This window comes from Conger conger, chromosome 1, assembly GCF_963514075.1.
Source record: "Conger conger chromosome 1, fConCon1.1, whole genome shotgun sequence".
Classification (NCBI taxonomy): domain Eukaryota; kingdom Metazoa; phylum Chordata; class Actinopteri; order Anguilliformes; family Congridae; genus Conger; species Conger conger.
In genome coordinates, this window is record NC_083760.1 from 78,039,072 (window position 1) to 78,060,520 (window position 21,449).

At 39.5% G+C, this 21,449-nt stretch overlaps 1 protein-coding gene and 1 long non-coding RNA gene across 2 annotated transcripts in view; both read left to right on the forward strand.

The window, feature by feature from the left end:
• The first annotated feature begins 3,448 nt into the window (after positions 1–3,448).
• Positions 3,449–5,127, forward strand: LOC133122123 (uncharacterized). The gene is made up of 3 exons (XR_009708077.1): positions 3,449–3,671; positions 3,820–3,843; positions 5,081–5,127. It is a non-coding gene; the product is annotated as an uncharacterized LOC133122123 (long non-coding RNA).
• A 13,868-nt stretch (positions 5,128–18,995) lies between these two features.
• The window catches only part of LOC133124391 (uncharacterized), a 32,351-nt gene continuing 29,897 nt past the window's right edge, over positions 18,996–21,449 (forward strand). Inside the window, exons 1-2 of the mRNA XM_061235607.1 lie at positions 18,996–19,100; positions 19,331–19,627. Of these exons, the coding sequence (XP_061091591.1) occupies positions 19,031–19,100; positions 19,331–19,627 (367 nt within the window). The 5' untranslated portion in view covers positions 18,996–19,030. The remainder of the gene's footprint in view (positions 19,101–19,330; positions 19,628–21,449) is intronic.

Here is a 21,449-nt window from a genome sequence, read left to right on the forward strand (position 1 = left end):
GACTTTAATTGTTAAATTTCACAACTCTTCACAATTCTTAGAAATGGTAGACTATATGTTTCGCTTGAAGGGCACCATGTTTTTTCCTGTTGCACAAGCATCCTGGCAACTTCCTCATTTACACCACATTAAAAAGAGTCTATCCTGATATCCTGATATAATTTTGATTTTGGTCAATATATTCAAACATGGAATCACATCTCTTTTCTCTGCTTCTGCTCATGATCTTTCTGCCAGACAGTAAGTGATCTCTTCTATTTATCTGCTTGGTTTTTAAACGCAGCTGACAGGGAACTCCAGTGCATGTAATTCTGAAAGCAAGCCATGTTTTCTGGTGTGAGACAATAAAGAGATACTAATATATAACAGAGCTAAATGAGAAACCTGCCTTTCCTGCATTTGTAATCACCCTCTTCTGTTGGGCTCACTCCAGGTCTCTGTGGACACACTGGAGCTCAAGGTTAGTAATGCTGGAATTACATGATCATTTATGAATGTGTAGCATAGTCTATGGCATTATATGTGTATCTACATTTAGATTATTTGAACCTTCAATTCAACATTATTTATCTCCTTATACAGCAGATCAGTGATTTGAAATTCATAACTTTATAGTATTGAATTATTCCCCATGTCTGTGTGCGTTTACATGTACACGCAGACACAGGGAGAGGGTGTGAGAACATGTAGTACCTGGAGGAGACGCACACAGACACAGGGAGAGGGTGGAGGAGACACACACAGACACAGGGAGAGGGTGGAGGAGACGCACACAGACCCGGGGAGAGGGTGGAGGAGATGCACACAGACACAGGGAGAGGGTGGAGGAGACACACACAGACACAGGGAGAGGGTGGAGGAGACCTTTGGTTGGTTTGCCTCTCACAATAGATGTCATGACTGAGTGTGGTAAATTTACAGTAAACTGTAAATGAATTTACAGTAAACTGTAAATGAATGAAATACAGTACAATCAATTGCTCAAACTACGTTGCAAACAATAACAAATATATACCAAATAGCAATATTTTCACTATATACAGTAATTTGCACATATATTGTCTGCCTATCAGTATCAGAAGTTGATTTTCATCAACATCACACCGAATGTTATCTCTTGCCATACACAGAGGAAAACATCTCTTTGCGTGCCTTATCCAGCCCTGGATGTGTTCCACTGTTATGTCCATACACCCAGCAGCCATTGCATCTAGAAGTGACATCTGGTCATGTGGGTGGTGGTCATAAACCTTCACTTATGCCATATAGGTATTCATGAATTTTGGAAGAAGCGATAATTGAATGCCTTTTGTATCAAAGCAATGCAAAAGTATACACAGTTTAGTTCACATAGTCTATTGATATGGTGACTGTGTTAAGTGTTTTGAAAAAGTGGACATGGTATTGAGACAAGTTGTAAAAAACTGTAATCACCAGTTGCAAGTCAGAATCCCCACTAGAGTGGCTATGTTATTCATTGGGCACAACACCATTTATCAGTGGCATGTATGTATCTTGCACTATAGTGCCATCTGCTGGTAGGCGCAGTTCCACATGCCATTTTCATTTTCACTGAGCACTGGCCTGACTATACCCAGGTGATGGAACAACACTAATGGTGCCTTAAACAGACAATTTCACAATAATCTCCCCTTAATATATGACGCACTCAACGGATGTGGTGAAGATCTACTGCAGCCTGCATGTCCCTTTTGTTCACAGAAACTGCTTACTGCGCATGGTTGCTCAAGTCTGGACTTCTTAAAGAGACAGGACCACATTCCTGATTTTTTTGAACAATTGAAATGAACCTAAATTAATACTGCCCCCAAAACATTCTATACTGCATGTAAAAGAATTGGTTGAAGATGCAAACATAAGATGCTGTTCATTTCCATCAATTATTTCTTGTAAAGCCAATTATATATTATTCTAGTCATTTTAGAATCAAATAATTTTATAATAAAAAAGAAATTGAGCTGTCCTGCATTTATACCGCATGAGACTAAAGCAATAGACCTCAGTACAGTGATACAACTCATTGATAATACGTCACACTATCCTTCAAGAAGGTACAGGTGTCCTCGCAGGCAAGCACCGATCAGATATCATCAGTGTGTGCTGCCAGCACAAGCAAGTCCACACTACAGTGCCTGAGGGCAGGACCTAGACTATCCATCAAATATTTAGCATTGGAGAGCTGATCCTCATCTCAACTGCACTGTCTCAGCTGTTCAATGGAGGACCACTGCAGAAGAGATTACCACTGGCCGAATTGAAGAGGTTCGGCTTACTGTGATACAGCACTGCACATCAGCATAAGTCAAAAGTTAAAAAAGTTGTTTTAAAAAAGACATGAATATGGATTAATGTATTTCTCAACAAATTCTTAGTTTTAACAAGGTGGAACATGTAAAGAGGAATTCAATTTAAATCATATTATCAAACTTAAAGTGAGTTGGTTAATTAGATATAATAAACTCTCTTCAATCCAACATATTGAAGTATGTTGAAATACATTGCTCTAACAAGAGTTGGTCTAATGTAAGTTAAACTGTAATGTAACTACTTATCTGAATCAATTCCTTTTGCGTTAGATTCATGTTATATTTAGAGGTAACACCAATGGATTTTTTCTTGGAATTACCTATATGAATTGGATGGAATGTTTTTCATATAATTAAACTATCCAATTACCTGACTTCAGAGCTGTAGGGAGTCACTGACACCCTCATTTATTACAAACAACTGGTACATTTCTCCCATCAATTAATGTACTGTACATGACATGTAGGCCCACAAATAATTTGAAAACTGAAATTTGAAACGTGTCAAAATCCCGACATCTGGCAACCCTAGTACAATGGCAGATCCCCAACTGGGAGTCAAAATCATTACCCTTTGAGCTACAATCCCAGTCCCCCACTTAAAATGTGCAAAAATGCAACTAATTGCGGTTGTGTTCAATATGATCTCTGTAGCCAGATTCAATATTAGCACTGTAGCCAGATTCAATATGCTGTCCCAATGATTAGTGCAAGCAAAATGATTCTTCTGTGCATTATGTTACTCTGTTCTGTGTGTGCATTGTGAAATCCTTGAACGCTGTTTCGTAAATAACCACACCAAGACAGCATATTTCAATAGATCTAAATGGGGTTTCTGCAGAAATTCTCGCAAGTGACCTGAAACCACTGATACAGTCCCAGGAAATAACAAACACCACTTTTGGCAAACACCACTTTAGTCAGGCAGACACTGCTTTCTTATAGCTGTAAACAATTGCTAGGCCCTGGCATAAACAACAAAACACTTTTTTGGACACAGTTTTGCATTTCTGCTCAGTGATGTGTGTTCCACTTTCACAGAGCAGCTACAGAAACCAGTGATTTCTGTGGATATCCTTGAAGACAAGAATGTGGATCTAGCCTGTCTGATTAATCTGAAAACCCCAGCTGTAAATACCAGCTGTTACCTGTATGTTGGAGACTCGTCTCAGCCGTACAGAAGTACATGGACCACCAATGGGAGGGTCTGCACCTTTAATGTGGAACGTGCTGACCTGCAGCAGCGCCTGCAGGCTTTGAGGACGGGAGAAGTGAGCTGTGATTACGCTGTGAACACAAACCCACACTCTCATTCTCCACGCAGCGACAGAGAACAGGTACCAGGTGAGTCACTCACTGTACTTACAGTTTGAAAATGTTGTCATAAGGCTGGAAGATCTGTGTCGTGAGAAGGTTATGAATCACAATTTGTGATTCACTCATAACCATTTATTCAATGTCTGAAATTCTCACTTTCACACTCTATTTTCAGGACTCTCTCCAGAACCAAAAACAGGTACTTTATATACTTTAATATACTGTATGTAATACTTTCCACATAGAGATTCAATTTACATGGGGCTGGAAGATTTCACCATTACAATATCACAATGAAATATTTTTTCAAATATAGGAAATATGTTTAATATATTTTAATCTGTATTTTTCTGTACTCCAATTTAGAAGAGTAGTTATTTGTGGGCCTGTTCCATTGCTGCTACTCTGTTCGGGACTAGCATGCACAGCCTCTGAAAGGAGGCCTGCCCCATCTTTTCATCTGCACAGATGGTGCACAGTTATTGTTTGACATTCTTAAGCAGCATTCATATTACAGCAGAAACATTACAATACATGGCGAGCCAATGCTTCCCACCTTAGCACTCACACGACCTCCAAGCACAAACCAAGGTTTACTGTGCTCAGTCCAGTCCTTGTTCTTTGAAAAATGGAGTTTCACTATACGCCCTGAGCTCTCCAAATGAGTCTCAGGGGATACATGCTGTGAACTCTAAGCATTCAAATGGGCCACATGCAAACACAAATGCATGGCAATAATCTTCAAATATACCTAGCCACTGAACAACCATATAACCTTTTGATGAAAGTTCAGGACTAATAATTCCAATAAACCTTTAACTTGATCTGTAAAATGATATGATGGTTTTCTTACTTTAGCCAAAAGGCTATGACTTCCTGAAGATATTCATTTTTAAATGATTGCATTATTTTCCAGAACAATCAAAGTTAACATCATGGCTTATGGATTTTTCACATTTTTTTTGTTACGTTCACTAATCAAGTATTTCCTGCTGATTAAGTTGCTGTCTGTACATGCAAATATGAACACCATGATCCTTCAGGGTGAGTTGGGTTAGCAGAACGAGAGGCCACAAATGGAAATTGGCAAAGGATAAATTCCGCACAGACATTAGGAAGTATTTTTTCACACAGAGATTGGTCACAATGGCTTGCCAGGACATATAGTGGAGGCAGAAACACTGGTGGTTTTCAAGCTTGATGGATACTGTTTATCCTGTTAGATACTATTTATCATTTAGGCAAACTAAGCAGTAGGTACATTTTAGTGGTAGGAAAAGGCAAGCATCGCTCGGCTGAATGGCCTGCTTTCGCTGTTATGTTATCTTATTTTGTGTTATGTTGTTATGTTATGTTGTGTTATGTTGTTATATTATGTTAAATATGCCATTCTTGTAATGACAGCAACAATAACACCTTTTTTTCTTCCTCTGTAGATAAGACAACAACCTCACCATCTCCTGTGACGACTAAAAAAAGTATTCAAACTTTGGTTTGTCTGAACTTAAAAGTTATAGGGAACAAGTTAGGTAGGGTTGTTGTTGTTGTTGTTACTTATTTTAGGTCTTCAAAGTGAACTCATTGGGCTGCTAGGATGGCTCATCCTATAGAGGCACTGGCTAGATCATGGATGGGCCCCACAAACTGGTGTCGAATCTGGACTGGCTGTCTGTCTGTCTGGCCTACTGTAGTCACACAGGGTGATGCATTATTCGGTCTAGCATTGCACAGGGAATCAGGGATGGGAGGGTTTTTAGCAGCCAGAGGGACAATGTTGATCAATCGAGCACCCTCAGTTCTGCCTCTTAAAATAAAATGAAGTGGACTACTACGTTGCTGTATGTATTGCTCTCCCTACTACAGTGCATGAATGGTCTTTGAATGCTTTGAACTTTTAGCTCAATCAGTAACTATAATTGGGACACAATATTATCATCTGTCAAGTTATTGCATTTCCACATTGTATTATCACCATTGCCTGAAGTTAGAAAAGGCCGTCTCTGAAATCATGAATGATCTTTGAATGCTAAGTACTTTTAGCAATAAGTCCTGTTTAAATAATGTCAGTACAAAATCTCCTGAGACTCCATCGGTGCTTACAAAATGTCAGAATCCCTATTTACTGTAGCTCTGCTGCAATGAGTGTAAGGTTAGAATGCAGACTGTCAACTTAATCTGTGGGCATTTACATCCATATCAGGTAAACCATGCACAGCTTGCTCCCCTCCAACTCATGTCTGTGTGAGCCTGACTTGGAGTGTAAGAGGCTGCTGATGTCATGTGCTTTGGAGGAGAGTGCATGTCTGTCAGCACTCTCTCAAAATGACGGAGGAGTTGTGCTGTGGGTTGCAGCATGAGTGTAATTATAGGCACTCCGAATTCGGAAGGGAAAGGGTAGAAAAGAAAAACATTTAAATAATTCTGCAGTAAAACCTGAAGGACAAAACATGCAGTATAACTTTAACTTGAGAATTAGCGTAATATAGAAATAGAGTGTGTCCAGGTCACCAAAACATTGCTTGCTTTCTGAAAGCCAAGTCGATATTTTATTCTAATAAATATAAACTAGTATTTTAATTGTTAAAAGCTGCTGATGTACCCTACAGTTTCATTCTGGATATTAATTCTAACACTTTATTTTAAAAAATGTTCATGGTTTTCCAACACTATGAAAGTTCATGTGGGAACTCAGATATACCAATCATAGTGCTTCTACCGGGCCAATCAGACAACAAACAAGCCATTCTTCTCATGAAAGTAACAATTTGCCTTCTTCCTCTTTAGAAGGTGTGAAGCCACCCTCACCTCCTCTAGTGACGACTAAGAAAAGTATGTATACTTCTGCTATGTCCTGTTAATGGAAACAAAGCCTTCAGAGGAAAAACAAGTTCATTTGAGTTGAGGTTGAGTAGATTTCAATCTTACTTACTAATCTCATGATTTATATTTAAATCATGATGGCTTATGAATGAATCATTGAATTACAACTTACAGTTTGGTGTGTAGATGAGTACAACTTTACGGCCTGGATTGATATAAACATCAATCCAGAATCTTCATTCAAAATTGAATTTAGTCTAGGACTAGTTGTTGAATATTAATTTCCTTTTAAACTCACATCAGATTCCTTTCTGTGAATTTGAATCTGCTAAGAAGGTTTAAGGAAGTTTCTATCAGCTGAAATGACTGCTTGCATTATTGCCACATCACCACATATCCAGTGAAGAACAAGGAATGAGAGGAGGAGAAGCTGCCTGAATCCCCTGTGGATGAATTGTTTTCTCTCTGAAAATGTTTAATCAAGGCTTCAACATTACACTTATGTTTAAGGTCTGTGACTGGACTGTGAGTTGTGGCTTGCAGAGAGCTGGAGCCAGTATCAATGTCTGACAGTGAGGTTCCATTTAGAAAAACTGGCAAATGTAGCAATTTATGGTTTTGCAGCATCACTTGTCCTGTAGTGTTTCACTTGTATTGCGTGATTATTTATCTACTGTGTCTGATTTACTTATTAGACCATGTATTACTTGTGACGGTTCTCTCTATCTCAATGAAGCACTCTGCTTAATTGCTTAAATACAAAATAAAATACCAATGTATTTATTAACACATGTGGAGATACTGTAACTGCTCCAAAATGTGTAAACTGCTTCTCTTCTCACACCCACTTTCCTCAAATGCTCTTTTCAAATTTCAGACACATCACCACATATCCAGTGAAGAACTTCTTCTTTCTTCTTCAATATTATAACTGTTTCGTTGCTGGCACTTCGAATCGCGTTTCTGGAAAGAAAGAGTCGTTACTCGAAATTCGAGGGTGTAAGAGAAGTTTCAGCTCTTTATTCGTGGTTCCAGGTAGTGCGTACGTTCTCCTGAGCTTTCACCAATCTTACACAAATCCTGACTGAGAATGATACAGTTTATATGCAGTATCTGAACAATGAGAACTTTCTGAAAGGAGGTGCTTCATCCTTTGTGATAAAGCACTCCTTTAGATATGATAATGTATATTGACAGTTTTCCTGGTTAGGCCACAGACAAATGGTTGTCGGCACCTAGACCTCAAATCAACGCCAGGAAAGGAAATGTAAATAGAGTGGGGGAAAACAGGGTGATTCTGGGGATATGCATTTGAATAGGAGCAGAACTTGCGTGTCAACTTTTTAACTCAGTTACATCTTGAAAACACCAAAATCTAACACCAGTGATCCATTGAATACACAACCCCCCCCCATTACATCACATTAATGGCATTTGGCAGACGCTCTTATCCAGAGCGACGTACAACAAAGTGCATACCCATAACCAGGGATAAGTGCGCTGAAAGACCCTAGAGGGAAGTACAATTTCAACTGCTACCTGTACAACAAAGATAAGGACCAGGGCCTATTTGAATTTATTTTATTTTATTTTTTACAAACAAATAAACAAACAAACAACAATGCAAAAGTCACCAAACTTAACTAGCCAAACACTGCTTACCTAGCCAACTAAAAATACTGATCCACAAAAAAGTAAATCACAGAAAGACAACAATTAAGGTTCACAGGGAGGTAGGGAGGGACGGGGAGAGGTGCTGCTTGAAGAGGTGCGTCTTCAGTTTGCGCTTGAAGGTGGGGAGAGATTCTACAGTTCTGACCTCAACGGGGAGTTCGTTCCACCACCGTGGAGCCAGAACAGACAGTAGTCGTGAGCGTGAGGTGGAAGTTCGGAGAGGGGGAGGTGCCAAGCGGCCTGTGGAGGCTGAACGAAGAGGTCTAGCAGGGGTGTAGGGTCTGATGATTTTTTGTAGGTAAGCTGGGGAAAACCCCTTAACTGCTTGGAAGGCTAGCACCAATGTTTTGAATTTGATGTGAGCCATGACAGGCAGCCAGTGGAGGGGGGTGACATGTGAGTATTTGGGACGGTTGAAGACCAGACGAGTTGCTGCATTCTGGATAAGTTGGAGGGACCCCCCCCCCCCCCCCCATTTTAGGGGACCAAAACAAACTGGACAAGTTAACAATCTTATGAAGTCATTATATTTAGTACTTGGCCGTTCTTTCCAGAGCTTTAAATCTTTCAGTGAGGTTATGCTGAGGTACTCTTCTCATAATTCTAGTCTTTGATATGTTTATACCAAAAGTACATTGAGGAGAGTATTCTGTTTGACATCTGAAAAGTGTTATTTACCTTCGCAATTGAAGAAAGTATTCTTCGGTCATCCACTACAGTGGTCTACCAGATTGAGTGCTAATACTGAGCTACAGTAAATAGGGATTCTGACATTTTGTAAGCACCGATGGAGTCTCAGGAGATTTTGTACTGACATTATTTAAACAGGACTTATTGCTAAAGGTACTTAGCATTCAAAGATCATTCATGATTTCGGAGAAGGCCTTTTCTAACTTCAGGCAATGGTGATAATAGAATGGAAATGCAATAACTTGACAGATGATAATATTGTGTCCCAATTATAGTTACTGATTGAGCTAAAAGTTCAAAGCATTCAAAGACCATTCATGCACTGTAGTAGGGAGAGCAATACAAACAGCAACGTAGTCCACTTCATTTTATTTTAATGATATTATAAACACTTTCTCTGCAGATGGGAAAGTAACCCCCACCACAGAACTACGTACGAAACCGCCCACAGAACCACGTACAGAAGCGCCCGCAGAACCACATAAGGAACCACCCGCAGAACCACATACAGAGCTGCATACAGAAAGGCCCATAGAACAACTTACACAATCGGCCACAGAACCGTCTATGGAACTGCCCATAGAATTACTTAAGATGCTCACCGAGGACCGAGGTTCCGGTCCCGGTCCTGCCAAAAGCCAAGTTTGGATGGCTCTCGTGGAGCAGCGTAATTGGCTCGCTGCTCCAGAGGTAGGGACTTGGCCGGGTTAGCGGATTGCCACACATAACAGCACCCCGGGCGCCTCAGAATCATGGGTACGAACATGAGACGAGACAGCTTGAAGAAGGCATGTTGTTCTCTGATCGCCAGATCCCTTTGGGCCGCTGAGGGACAGGGTGTGGGCGGTGTATCCCCAGCTAAGACTAATTGGAATAGATAGGGTACAATTGGTTACCAAATTGGGGGAAAAAGGGAAAAATCTGAAATAAATGTAAAAAAAAAATATATGACTTACAGTAACACCCACAGAACCACATACTGAACCGCCCCCACAGAACCGCGTATGGAACCGCCCATAGAACGGCTTACAGTACCACTCACAGAACCGCGTATGGAACCGCCCGTAGAACGGCTTACAATACCAATCATAGAACCGCGTATGGAACCGCCCGTAGAACGGCTTACAGTACCACTCACAGAACCACGTATGGAACTGCCCGTAGAACAGCTTACAGTACCACACAGAACCGCGTATGGAACCGCCCGTAGAACGGCTTACAGTACCACTCACAGAACTGTGTACATCATCAAAAGTTATCAAACACCCATACCACACCTGTAAAAATGGTAATTCCCTTTTATATTAATAAATGGTTGCCTCACCTTTATCAGCAATAACTGCAGCCAAACGCTTTTTCTAATCTTATATCAGTCTTTCACGTCACTTTGGAGGGATTTTAGCCTACTTTTCTTTTTCACAACTGCTTTAATTCATCTTAGGTGTGGTATATGATCAAAGGAAAAAAAAAGTTATTTAAATATATTAGTCTGGAAAGGGTCACAAAGCCTTGTGTGATGATGTCAGGATGCTTTGCTGGCAAAAAAAATAAAATCAAATTATGTTTTTTTAAAAATTGCTTTGTGTTTACTCAAGTTCCCTTTGTCTTATAACATATTTACTTGTTTACAGCACTGTGCACTGCTTCTTAACTAAGTACTGTTATAATAGCTTAGGCTATTGCTCAAGTCACCACCCTCTGTAATTTACTGTACAGTTTTAGCCTCATCCCTTTATTAATGGCGGAAATTCAAAGGCATTGTAGTCTTTAGGTAAGACCATTCTTCATCAACAAATGAAATCATACTAATGTATTTAAACCTGATCTGGATTCTGCTGATTATTAGTCAAATACTTCTTGAACACCAACAATATACACTCGGTGAGCACTTTATTAGGTATTTATTTGACTTATTTAAGACTTCGACTGCTGTAGCATATCCGCTTAGAGTTACGTTGCGTTGTGTGTTCAGAGATGAACTTCTGCATACCACTGTAAAAGGGGGTTTATTTGTGTTACTGTCACCTTCCTCTCAGCTTTGCCTAGTCTGGTAGTTCTCCTCTGACCTCTCTCATTAACAAGCCGTTTCTGCCCACAGAACTGCTGCTCACAACACTTTTTTTGTTTTTTTGCACCATACTTTTCTTTTTCTGTAGATTTCCTCTTATATGATTGGAAACCCATTTCACTCGCCTTATTAAATGAGATGAAAGCTACTGTACATGCCAGGCAATACTGCTTAACGGAATGAGAGGAGGAAAAGATGCCTGATTCCCCTGTGGATGAATTGTTTTCTCTCTGATGTAGCAATTTATGGATTTGCAGCATTACTGTTTCACTTTGTATTGTGTGATTATTTACCTACTGTGTCTGATTTACTTATTAGACCACGTATTAGTTTTGAGGGTTCTTCTATCTCAATGAAGCACTCGGCTTAATTGCTTAAATAATAAATACATTGGTATTTTATTTTGTAAGACATGTGGAGATACTGTAACTGCTCCAAAATGTGTAAACTGCTTCTCTTCTCACACCCACTTTCCTCAAATGCTCTTTTCAAATTTCAGACTGGCCGAAGACACCATGCGGTATTAAAGTAATTGTCTTCGTGGTGGGGATTCTTCTGGGAATGGCAGGTGTCAGTCTGTATTGGATACACAGTGCGTATTTGCGATGAGTACTCTGTAGTGCCTGGGATTCCCAAATGTTTGTGACCACTCTATGGCATGATACCATAATTGCATTACTAAATGGCTAACATTTGATGCCTTTATCCAACACATACTACAGGCTGCAATACAGTGGCTATTTAACAGACTAGCTCATATCTATTGTAATCTGTGATGTCATTGTATCAAGGTTCGATAGATATTGTTAGTTAAAGGTACAATAGGTAAGACTTTTGCGTTAAAACATTGTTACAAGACCATTGTAAATCCCTTCCTATCATTGAAAATGCTTACTCACCCTCTGGCTGTGTTTATAGTCCTTAAATTCGGGTTTCAAAATATGCAATTGATGGTCCGGCACTCTGTACCAAAACATCGTATAGCTACACAATAATTCAAGCTCACTGATTGCAAATTGGTTCTAATTGCCACAGCTAATGGCGTTTCAACATAAGCTCGTTCACAGTTCCCAGAGAAGGGGTGGGATAAACAGTGTTGTGGTTTGAGCTTGTTTGCTACTGCAATTCCTCTCTCGACAGTTAGAAGTCAGAAATTGCCCATTGTACCCTTAATGTAAAATGTAAAATATGCTACTACTCTGTAAATAAATGGCACACCTGTAAAATACACAATATAAATGTAATCAATAATATTATGTCATATTTATTCAATAAGATTACTTGTAATCTGTTGCCTTCATTTTATTATTTAGATAAGGTGTATCATTTTTAACAGTCTATGAAATATGCCGTTTTCTTCCACATGAGCCAGCAGCATTTTCAGCAAGGTTACTCTTGATCAATGCAAAACAACTAGTCTGTACTACTCCATGAATTTAGCTAGCCTGTCATTCTAACTGCCAAAGAAAAGCCTGTCATATTCTAATGTTAGAATTACAGTGTTCTAAAATGACATTTTTGTCAAAAGTGAGTTATGTACAAATAAATTATGTTTAACTCTTTTCATGTCCGTGGTGTGAAAAAATGCCATTTTAGTGTCATTCCAGGTTTTAGGAAGTTCTACATGGTAAAACTAATGAACTGACAAGAACATTAAAGCTCCGGATCTCAGAACTGTAGAAAGGGCTGGTTAGAGGCGTGCAATCCTCAGGTCTTCATATGGAATTATATGAATAAACCTTCAGTGACTTGCAACTGAAAATTTGGACAAGGAATGATATGAACATTTATTTCTTTTTGTTCCTTTTCAGACAAAAGGAAATTCAACAGGTGAGTGTTTTTTATTTATTTATTTAAAGTAAAAAACATGCCACTATACTTTTAATCTGTCACATGCTGTCTAAAATGACTAAAATGTCTAAAATGACATTTATTTTATTTGCTCTGTCTGATACTCACTGTTTCGGTCCATGACTAGGACTATAAAGCATAAAGCTCTTTAAAGTATATCTTGAACACAATTCTGCGTTGTTTATGTTGTTCAGGGTGCCCACTACTCCTAATACAGCTCCGTGTAAGTATCCGTAATCTTCAAGCCTCCATTCAGCTATTCTGTATGTTACCTATTCTTTAGCTTTAGTTTCAGCACAAGCTCAATGCTGTTGCTACAAAGAGCATGTAATTTGCACTGTTTTATATTTGTGCTACATTCACTATTGATGTGTCCAGAGGAGCAGAAACCAGCAATGCCACTGTATGTACAAAACAACAAGATGGGTCTGGTACTAAAGTTATGACCCAATGCAATATAAAAGAATTATTTAAAATGTCCTGGGATTGATAAATGCACTGTGTGTGGACTTTATTAATTACTTTTACAACTGTATAATTCAAATTACAGTAACTCATCCATGTGTCATCCATTATGATAAATATGTGTCCTATAGACTCAGTGAGCACTATATTAGGTATTTATTATACTTTTTTATTAAGTCCTCTGCTTCTGCATACCACAGCTGTATTTGCATTACTGTCACCTTCCTGTCAGCTTCGACCAGTCTGGCCCTTCTCCGTTGGCCTCTCTCATCAACAAGGCGTTTCCCTCTGCAGAACTGCCGCTCACTGGATGTTTTTTTTGTTTTTCACACCATTCTGAGTAAACTCTAGAGACTGTTGTGTGTGAAAATCCCAGCAGATCAGCAGTTACAGAAATACTCAAACCAGCCCGTCTAGCACCAACAATTATGTCACAGTTGAAATCACTGAAATCACTGAAATCAACATATAATGAAGCTCCTGACCCGTATCTGCATGATTTGATGCATTGCATCGCTCCCACATGTTTGACTGATTAGATAATCACATGAATGAGTAGGTGTTCCTAATAAAGTGCTGAGTGAGTGTATATTGCATGTGCCTGGGCTGGGGTGGTGACTGTGTGCCTCTCTCTCCTCACAGGCTCCTCCTGAAGTGACTTACAGCACTGTCACCCACCTTCCCTCTGCAACCTCTGCCTTTCAGCCCCAGCAGGACAACGTGGTGTACAGCAGTCTGAAGACAGAATGAGAGAATTCATACAAAGTACACAGGAGTCCTTTTAGTCCTTGAGATATCTTGACCAACAGAGCATGTTTATATAGACATACAATTAAAATGGAAATGTTTCATTTTACATTCTTTAACAATATCTTGCAAATATCATTGAATTATTAATCTTTTGTTAATAAGTCCTTTCTCCACACAGAGAGGCCTGGGCGGGGCTTGAACCCAGGACCTTCTTGTTGTGAAGAAACAGTGCTAGCCACTGTGCCCAATGTCATGTCATGTATTACAAATTTAGAGAATAACTCTAATGTATTTCATTTGCCTCTTTTTGGTCATCCCTGGTCATCATTATATTATTAGTTTCCCTTTGTATTTAGTTTCCAGGTTCCGACCTTGTATTTGCTGGGTTTTAGTGATGGGCTTGGGTTGTTGCTCGCCGCTAGCAATGCTGTTTCTAGGCTCTAGTTTTGCTCCCTTGTGTTCTCATGTTTGTTTTGTTATGTTCCTAGTGAAAGTATTTTTGTTCACACTTATCTCTGGTTCCTAACTCTCTGCATTTGGGTTCAGCCCAATGATAAATGTATGCTATGAGAGACACATAAGAGTTGTATAATTGACTGTTCTTAGATTATTATTATTTTATTACAATTTAGTATTGAGTTCAAGTAGGTTGTGCTGTATTAGTGCAAAATGAATTCTGAAAAAATATTTGTTTCCTCTATCTCTGTGAATACATACATTATATTTCATTTTTGATTCTTCACTAAGAGCAAACCCTTGGTGCGATTTAACTCTCACTGCCTCGTAGAGCATTCAGGGAGGATGCCCCTGAAAGGAATCAGTGGGCTCTTCCCAATCCCTCGTTGTTCAACTCGTTCTTCTTTTCCTAATTCCAAGCCTTTAAATGTTCCTTCTAGGAGCTAGAAGCAGAAGTTAAGAATTCCTAATCTTGCCTTTGAGCAAGGAAACATGAGCGCAGCCTTTTACAGAAGTCTTTTTTCACAAAGCGTGACATATAAATGATCCACCACTCCCCATCACCCACACATCTGCTATGTCTGTAACTGACGTTTGTGTTATGTTCCTGTAATCTATCATCATTATTCTTGTAATTTATTATTTTTCATATTCATGTCTGGTGTTCTGTTTACTTTCATTAGTATTTGCACTCGTCTTCCCCTCTGTGATGTCTGTGTCTGAATGGTTCTGATCCTTTAATTCTTCCCCCCCCAGTTCTAGCCCCCTTGTTCTCGAGTCCTTGCCCTTGTGGCATTCTGTCTGGTTGGTTTTTGTTTTCAGTTTTTCTTGTTTATGACCCCTGCTTGCTTTTTGGATTCTTCTTTTTGGATCAGCTTTTGTACTTTTGTCAGTGTGGACTGACCCCCTGGTTTTTTAACTTATTTGCCTTGTTGTGATTATGCTCTGTCTGCCCCTTCATGTGCCCTCATGAAAACCTGCTATTTATTTCAACATCCCAGGGTCGGTGCGTGGTTCCTCTGCTCTGCCAGCCATGAAAGTTTAAAGGAGCAAGGACATTGTAACAATATTAATTGTCATTAACATGCAAATTGTGATATCCCAGATAAAATAGCATGGAGATAGAGCGTTAACTGGAGGAGTTTGACTCCACTCAGCCCACTGCACTGATAACCAAGCAACATTTGCCCCTGTTGTGCACCCACGGCTGTCATATGAGCGTTATTTATTGTCTCTGTGGTGTCAGTTCCAGTTAAACTGTTCAATGCCGTGGTCAGTGTGAGCACAAGGGCGGTTACCACATCCTGCTCCATTAGCGTTAGCTGCACAGCTCAGAGCAGCGAGAGCAATGAGCTGGAGGCAGTACAGAGACACACAGGACATACCTTGAACCTTAATAAAGAGTATTGACTTTAAATGTAAAACTCTTCTTAGAAATGGTAGACTATATGGTTTTTCCTGTTGCACAAGCATACTGACAACTTTGTCATTTTCATTATAATACAAAGAGTCTAAAACGGTTAAAGGGTTAAAGTTCTTAAATGCACATCAATATGACACATATTAAGGACTGCAGAACACAAATACTTCAGTTATAAAGTGAATAAACTCCATCATCAAAAACACGAATACTGCAGTTATGAAGTGAATAAACATCATCATCAAAAACACAAATACTACAGTTATACAGTGAATAAACATCATCATTGAAAAAACCAGTCCAAACCAGTCCATACCTGTGCCATAAGGTAATTAGCATACATTTTAACAGCATAGAAATGCGCACACAGAGCCTGTGAAAGCACATTGCTGATTCAAATCCAACATGATCTGCATCAGTATTTCAATCTCTTTTGAAGTGTCACATGATTATCAGGCATTATAGCCTAACTTATAGCATTGATTGCTTGATTGATCAGATATATGAAGGGCTGCAGAAAGGTGTTCCAGCTGGAAGCTACCTTCATTCTTTTCAGTATATTTGCGTCTAAGGTTTATTGAAACCATTTTACTAAAAAACTATTTAATTTATTTGGCCCAAAACTTGCTTCTGCTAGTACTTAATGACCATATTTTAGTTTAGAGCACATCACTGTACATAACAGTCAATAAATAAATGTGAGTGCTGCAACAATCAAGCATATTCATTTCTTAGCTGGGGCCTCAATCATGGGGAAAATGTCATACAAGTTGAAAAACTGAAAGTCTGTGTTTTAGTGCTAGTTTGCTTGGCATGTAAATTCATTAATACATTGTGGATAATTTTGGACTTCATGCTAAAAGCCAAAAGTCATGATATTATCACCATAAAATCGCTACAGCTAAGCTGTTCATGTTCCCTTTACCCAATATTCATCCACTGGTGGGAAAATTCTTACCGCAAGTAAGAGGAAATCAAGATCATTTAAGTTTGAGACTGCAAAAGACAGAGTTTACCACGGCACAGAACATATAACATGAGTGCTCTGGCTGTGAATCTGACTTCAAATCAGAACAAATTAACTTCAATTAAATTAGTTTTGACCAAACTCAACCTTAAAGAGTATTGACTTTAAATGTTACATTTCACAACTCTTCATCGAAATGGTAGACTGTATGCTTCGCTTGAAATGGTAAATGGCAGGCATTTATATTGCGCCTTTATCCATTACATTTACATTTTACATTATTGGCATTTGGCAGACGCTCTTATCCAGAGTGACGTACAACAAAGTGCATACCCATAACCAGGGGTAAGTGCACTGAAAAATCCTAGAGGGAAGTACAATTTCAATTACTACCCGTGCGTCTTCAGTTTGCGCTTGAAGGTGGGGAGAGATTCTACATTTCTGACCTCGACGGGGAGTTCGTTCCACCACCGTGGAGCCAGAACAGACAGTAGTCGTGAGCGTGAGGTGGAGGTTCGGAGAGGGGGAGGTGCCAAGCGGCCTGTGGAGGCTGAATGAAGAGGTCTGGCAGGGGTGTAGGGTCTGATGATTTTTGGTATCCAAAGCTCTGTACAATTGATGCTTCTCCATTCACCCATTCCTACACACACTCACACACTCACACACCGACGGCGATTGGCTGCCATCCAAGGCCCCGACCGGCTCGTCAGGAGCATTTGGGGGTTAGGTGTCTTGCTCAGGGACACTTCGACACAGCCCGGGCGGGGGATCAAACCGGCAACCCTCCGACTGCCAGACGACTGCTCTTACTGCCTGAGCCATGTCGCCCCCGCTTGAAGGGCAACATGTTTTTTCCCTTTACGCAAACATAATGACAACTTCCTCGTTTACACCACATTAAAAAGAGTCTAAAACTGCACATCCTGATAGAATTTTAAGTTTAGTCTTCAAACACATCACATCTCTCTTCTCTGCTTCTGCTCATGATCTTTCTGCCAGACAGTAAGTGATCTCTTCTATTTATCTGCTTGGTTTTTAATAGCAGCTGATGGTGCATGTCATTCTGAAAGCAAGCCATGTTTTCTGGTGTGAGACAATAAAAGAAACTAATCTACAACAGAGATAAATGAGAAACCTGCATTTCCTGCATTTGTAATCATCCTCTTCTGTTGGGCTCACTCCAGGTCTCTGTGGACACTCTGAAGCTCAAGGTTAGTAATGCTGGAATTTTAGCAAATCGAGAAAGTTTAATCGAATTACAGTAATTATCATTTATGAATTTGTATTATAGTACACTGCATGTATGTGCATCTGCTTTTTTGACCAGTGTGAAGGTGTTCCAAGTTTTTGGAAAGTGTTCAAAGTTGGTTACCTGGTGTGGCTGGACACAATATTTAGAAATGATTGAGTTATTAATTATTTTAGATCTGCACATTGGATTAAAGGTTTGGTCAATGAGATATTTATTAACCCTGATTTGTGAGTAATATGAAACCACCCAACCCACAATGGCTATATGTGATGAAAGTCAGTTTGGTTTATGAATGACCTGAGAAGGAAAGAGGGAGAAGGTGCTGGACTGTACATCAACACGTGTTAAAAATTTAAGTCCACTGCAGTCTGTAACATGTGGACAGTGACACAATTTCAGCTGTTTTGGCTCTGTACTCCAGCATATTTGATTTAAAATAAAATAAAAATGAATATGTGGTTAAAGTGCAGACTGTCACCTTTAATTTGGGGGTATTTCTATCCATATTGGCTAACCTATATAGCAATTGACAAATTGTTGACAAAGGAAGACCTAAGGCTGAAAAATAAGAAAACAGCCAAAGACATAGGCCAAACAAAATGCTTACCAAAATACACTGTCTGGAACATCATTAGGAAGAAAGAGGACACCAAGTGAGCATATATATTAAAGTGTTTACATGCTTTACATGCACATCAATATGATGCTGATATGTGCAAAATTTAAAATTTAATGGAAACTAAATAATTGAACTTTTGCAGGTAGAGTGCCCAAGGCAGAGTTAGGATTGAGTCGTCCAGCGATTTCCATAGAGGGCTCAATGACACTGAGGTGCAGGGGACCTGACTCTTCCCCTGTGTCCCACTGCACTTTCACCATTAATGAGAGAGTGATCAGTGGCTCAGATTGTGAGCGCTCAGTCACTGGAGCTGATCTGCTCAGTGGGAGACACAGCGCATTGAATGAGCTGAGCATGAGATGTTTCTACAGCCTGGAGGGAAGACCATCTCCATTTAGTGACCCCTCTACATTAACTGTGCTGGGTAAGAATTCATCATTATAATCTCCTGATGATCTCATGTTTCACCAGTATAAAACTACCCTAATCAATGTGTGCATGAGGTAAGGGATGCAGCTCTGTCACTCTAGCTCCTCCTGTCAGATCCCAGCAAGTAAACCCATCAGGATACCCCTGTACATTTAGCCACAGGACACAACCACACTGAGACCCTGTGAATGCCTTTCTCTGTATGATGTATTATTTGTGTTCAAGATCTGAAGAAGCCCAGTATCTCAGTCTCCATGAAAAACAATCAGGCACACATTCGCTGTGAAGCCCCACCTGACATCACTGGAGCAGAGTTCTTCCTGTACTCAACATTGAATAAAACACTTGTGAACAGCACCCTGGCTGGAAAGGAAGAGCGAGCAGCCATTTTCACTGTCCCCCACAGCTCTGACTCCACTCTGATATACTGCTGCCTTTATCAGTTTAAGAGGATCAACTCTGAACTGAGTGACCGTGCTGAAGTTAAGAACAAGGGCCAGAGTGGAAGAACAGAGGATCAAAGTACAGTACTATTCTTTTCTCTATGTATCCAACTGTAAAATCAATTGAGCTGGTCAAACTGGCCATAAGCTGGTATAGCTGGTCTGAACTGGTCAACCAGCTAGTGCTGGTACTAGCTTGTCTGAGCTAAACGTAGCTTGAGCTAGTCAAATCATGTTAAGCTGAAAGCTGGTCTGAAATGCCAACCAGCTAAACCATGTCAAGCTGAGAGCTGGACTGAACTGGTCAACCAGCTTCCAGCTGTTTCAAAACCTAGCTTTAGTTTTTTTTCAGCAGGGTAGTTTATAAAGAACACATATGCTGAATGAGTTCTTGACTTTGACCATTGTTCATTGTATTTGGCTTCTATAATAAGTGTAATAATTGGATGTTATGAATCACACATTGTGTTAAAGTATTGTGCTAAAACACATTGTGTTAAAGTATTCTGTAGATTTTCTCTTATATGATCGGAAACCCATTTCACTCGCCATATTAAATGAGATGAAAGCTACTGTACATGCCAGGCAATACTGCTTAATGGAATGAGAGGAGGTGACGTTGTTTGCTAAAAGAAGCTGCCTGAATCCCCTGTGGATAAATAGTTTTCTATCTGATGTAGCAATTTATGGATTTGCAGCATCACTTGTCCAGTAGTGTTTCACTTGTATTGTGTGATTATTTATCTACTGTGTCTGATTTACTTATTAGACCATATATTAGTTGTGAGGGTTCTTCTATCTCAATGAAGCACTCCGCTTAATTGCTTAAATACAAAATAAAATACCAATATATTTATTAAGACATGTGGAGATACTGTAACTGCTCCAAAATGTGTAAACTGCATCTCTTCTCACACCCACTTTCCTCAAATGCTCTTTACAAATTTCAGACTGGCCGAAGACACCATGCGGTATTAAAGTAATTGTCTTCGTGGCGGAGATTCTTCTGGGAATGGCAGGTGTCAGTCTGTATTGGATACACAGTGCGTATTTCCAATGAGTACTCTGTAGTGCCTGGGATTCCCAAATGTTTGTGACCACTCTATGGCATGATACCATAATTGCATTACTAAATGGCTAACATTTGATGCCTTTATCCAACACATACTACAGGCTGCAATACAGTGGCTATTTAACAGACTAGCTCATATCTACTGTAATCTGTGCTGTCATTGTATCATGGTTCTATAGATATTGTTAGTTAAAGGTACAATAGGTGAGACTTTTGCATGAAAACATTGTTACAAGACCATTGTAAATCCCTTCCTATTATTGAAAATGCTCACTGACATGTTGTGTTGGCTGACTGGCTGTGTTCATAGTCCTTAAATTCGGGTTTCAAAATATGCAATTGATGGGCCGGCACTCTGTACCATCGTATAGCTGTCCAATAATTAAAGCTCACTGACTGAAAATTGGTTCTAATTGCCACAGCCAATGACGTTTCAACATAAGCTTGTTCACAGTTCACAGAGAAGGGGTGGGATAAACAGTGTTGTGGTTTGAGCTTGTTTGCTACTGCAATTCCTCTCTCGACAGTTAGAAGTCCGAAATTTCCCATTGTACCCTTAATGTAAAATGTGAAATATGCTACTACTCTGTAAATAAATGACACACCTGTAAAATACACAATATAAATGTAATCAATAATATTATGTCATATTTATTCAATAAGATTACTTGTAATCTGTTATTTCATTTTATTATTTAGATAAGGTGTATAATTTGTAACAGTCTATGAAATATGGAGTTTCCTTCCACAAGAGTCAGCAGCATTTTCAGCAAGGTTACTCTTGATCAATGCAAAACAACTAGTCTGTACTATTCCATGATTTTAGCTA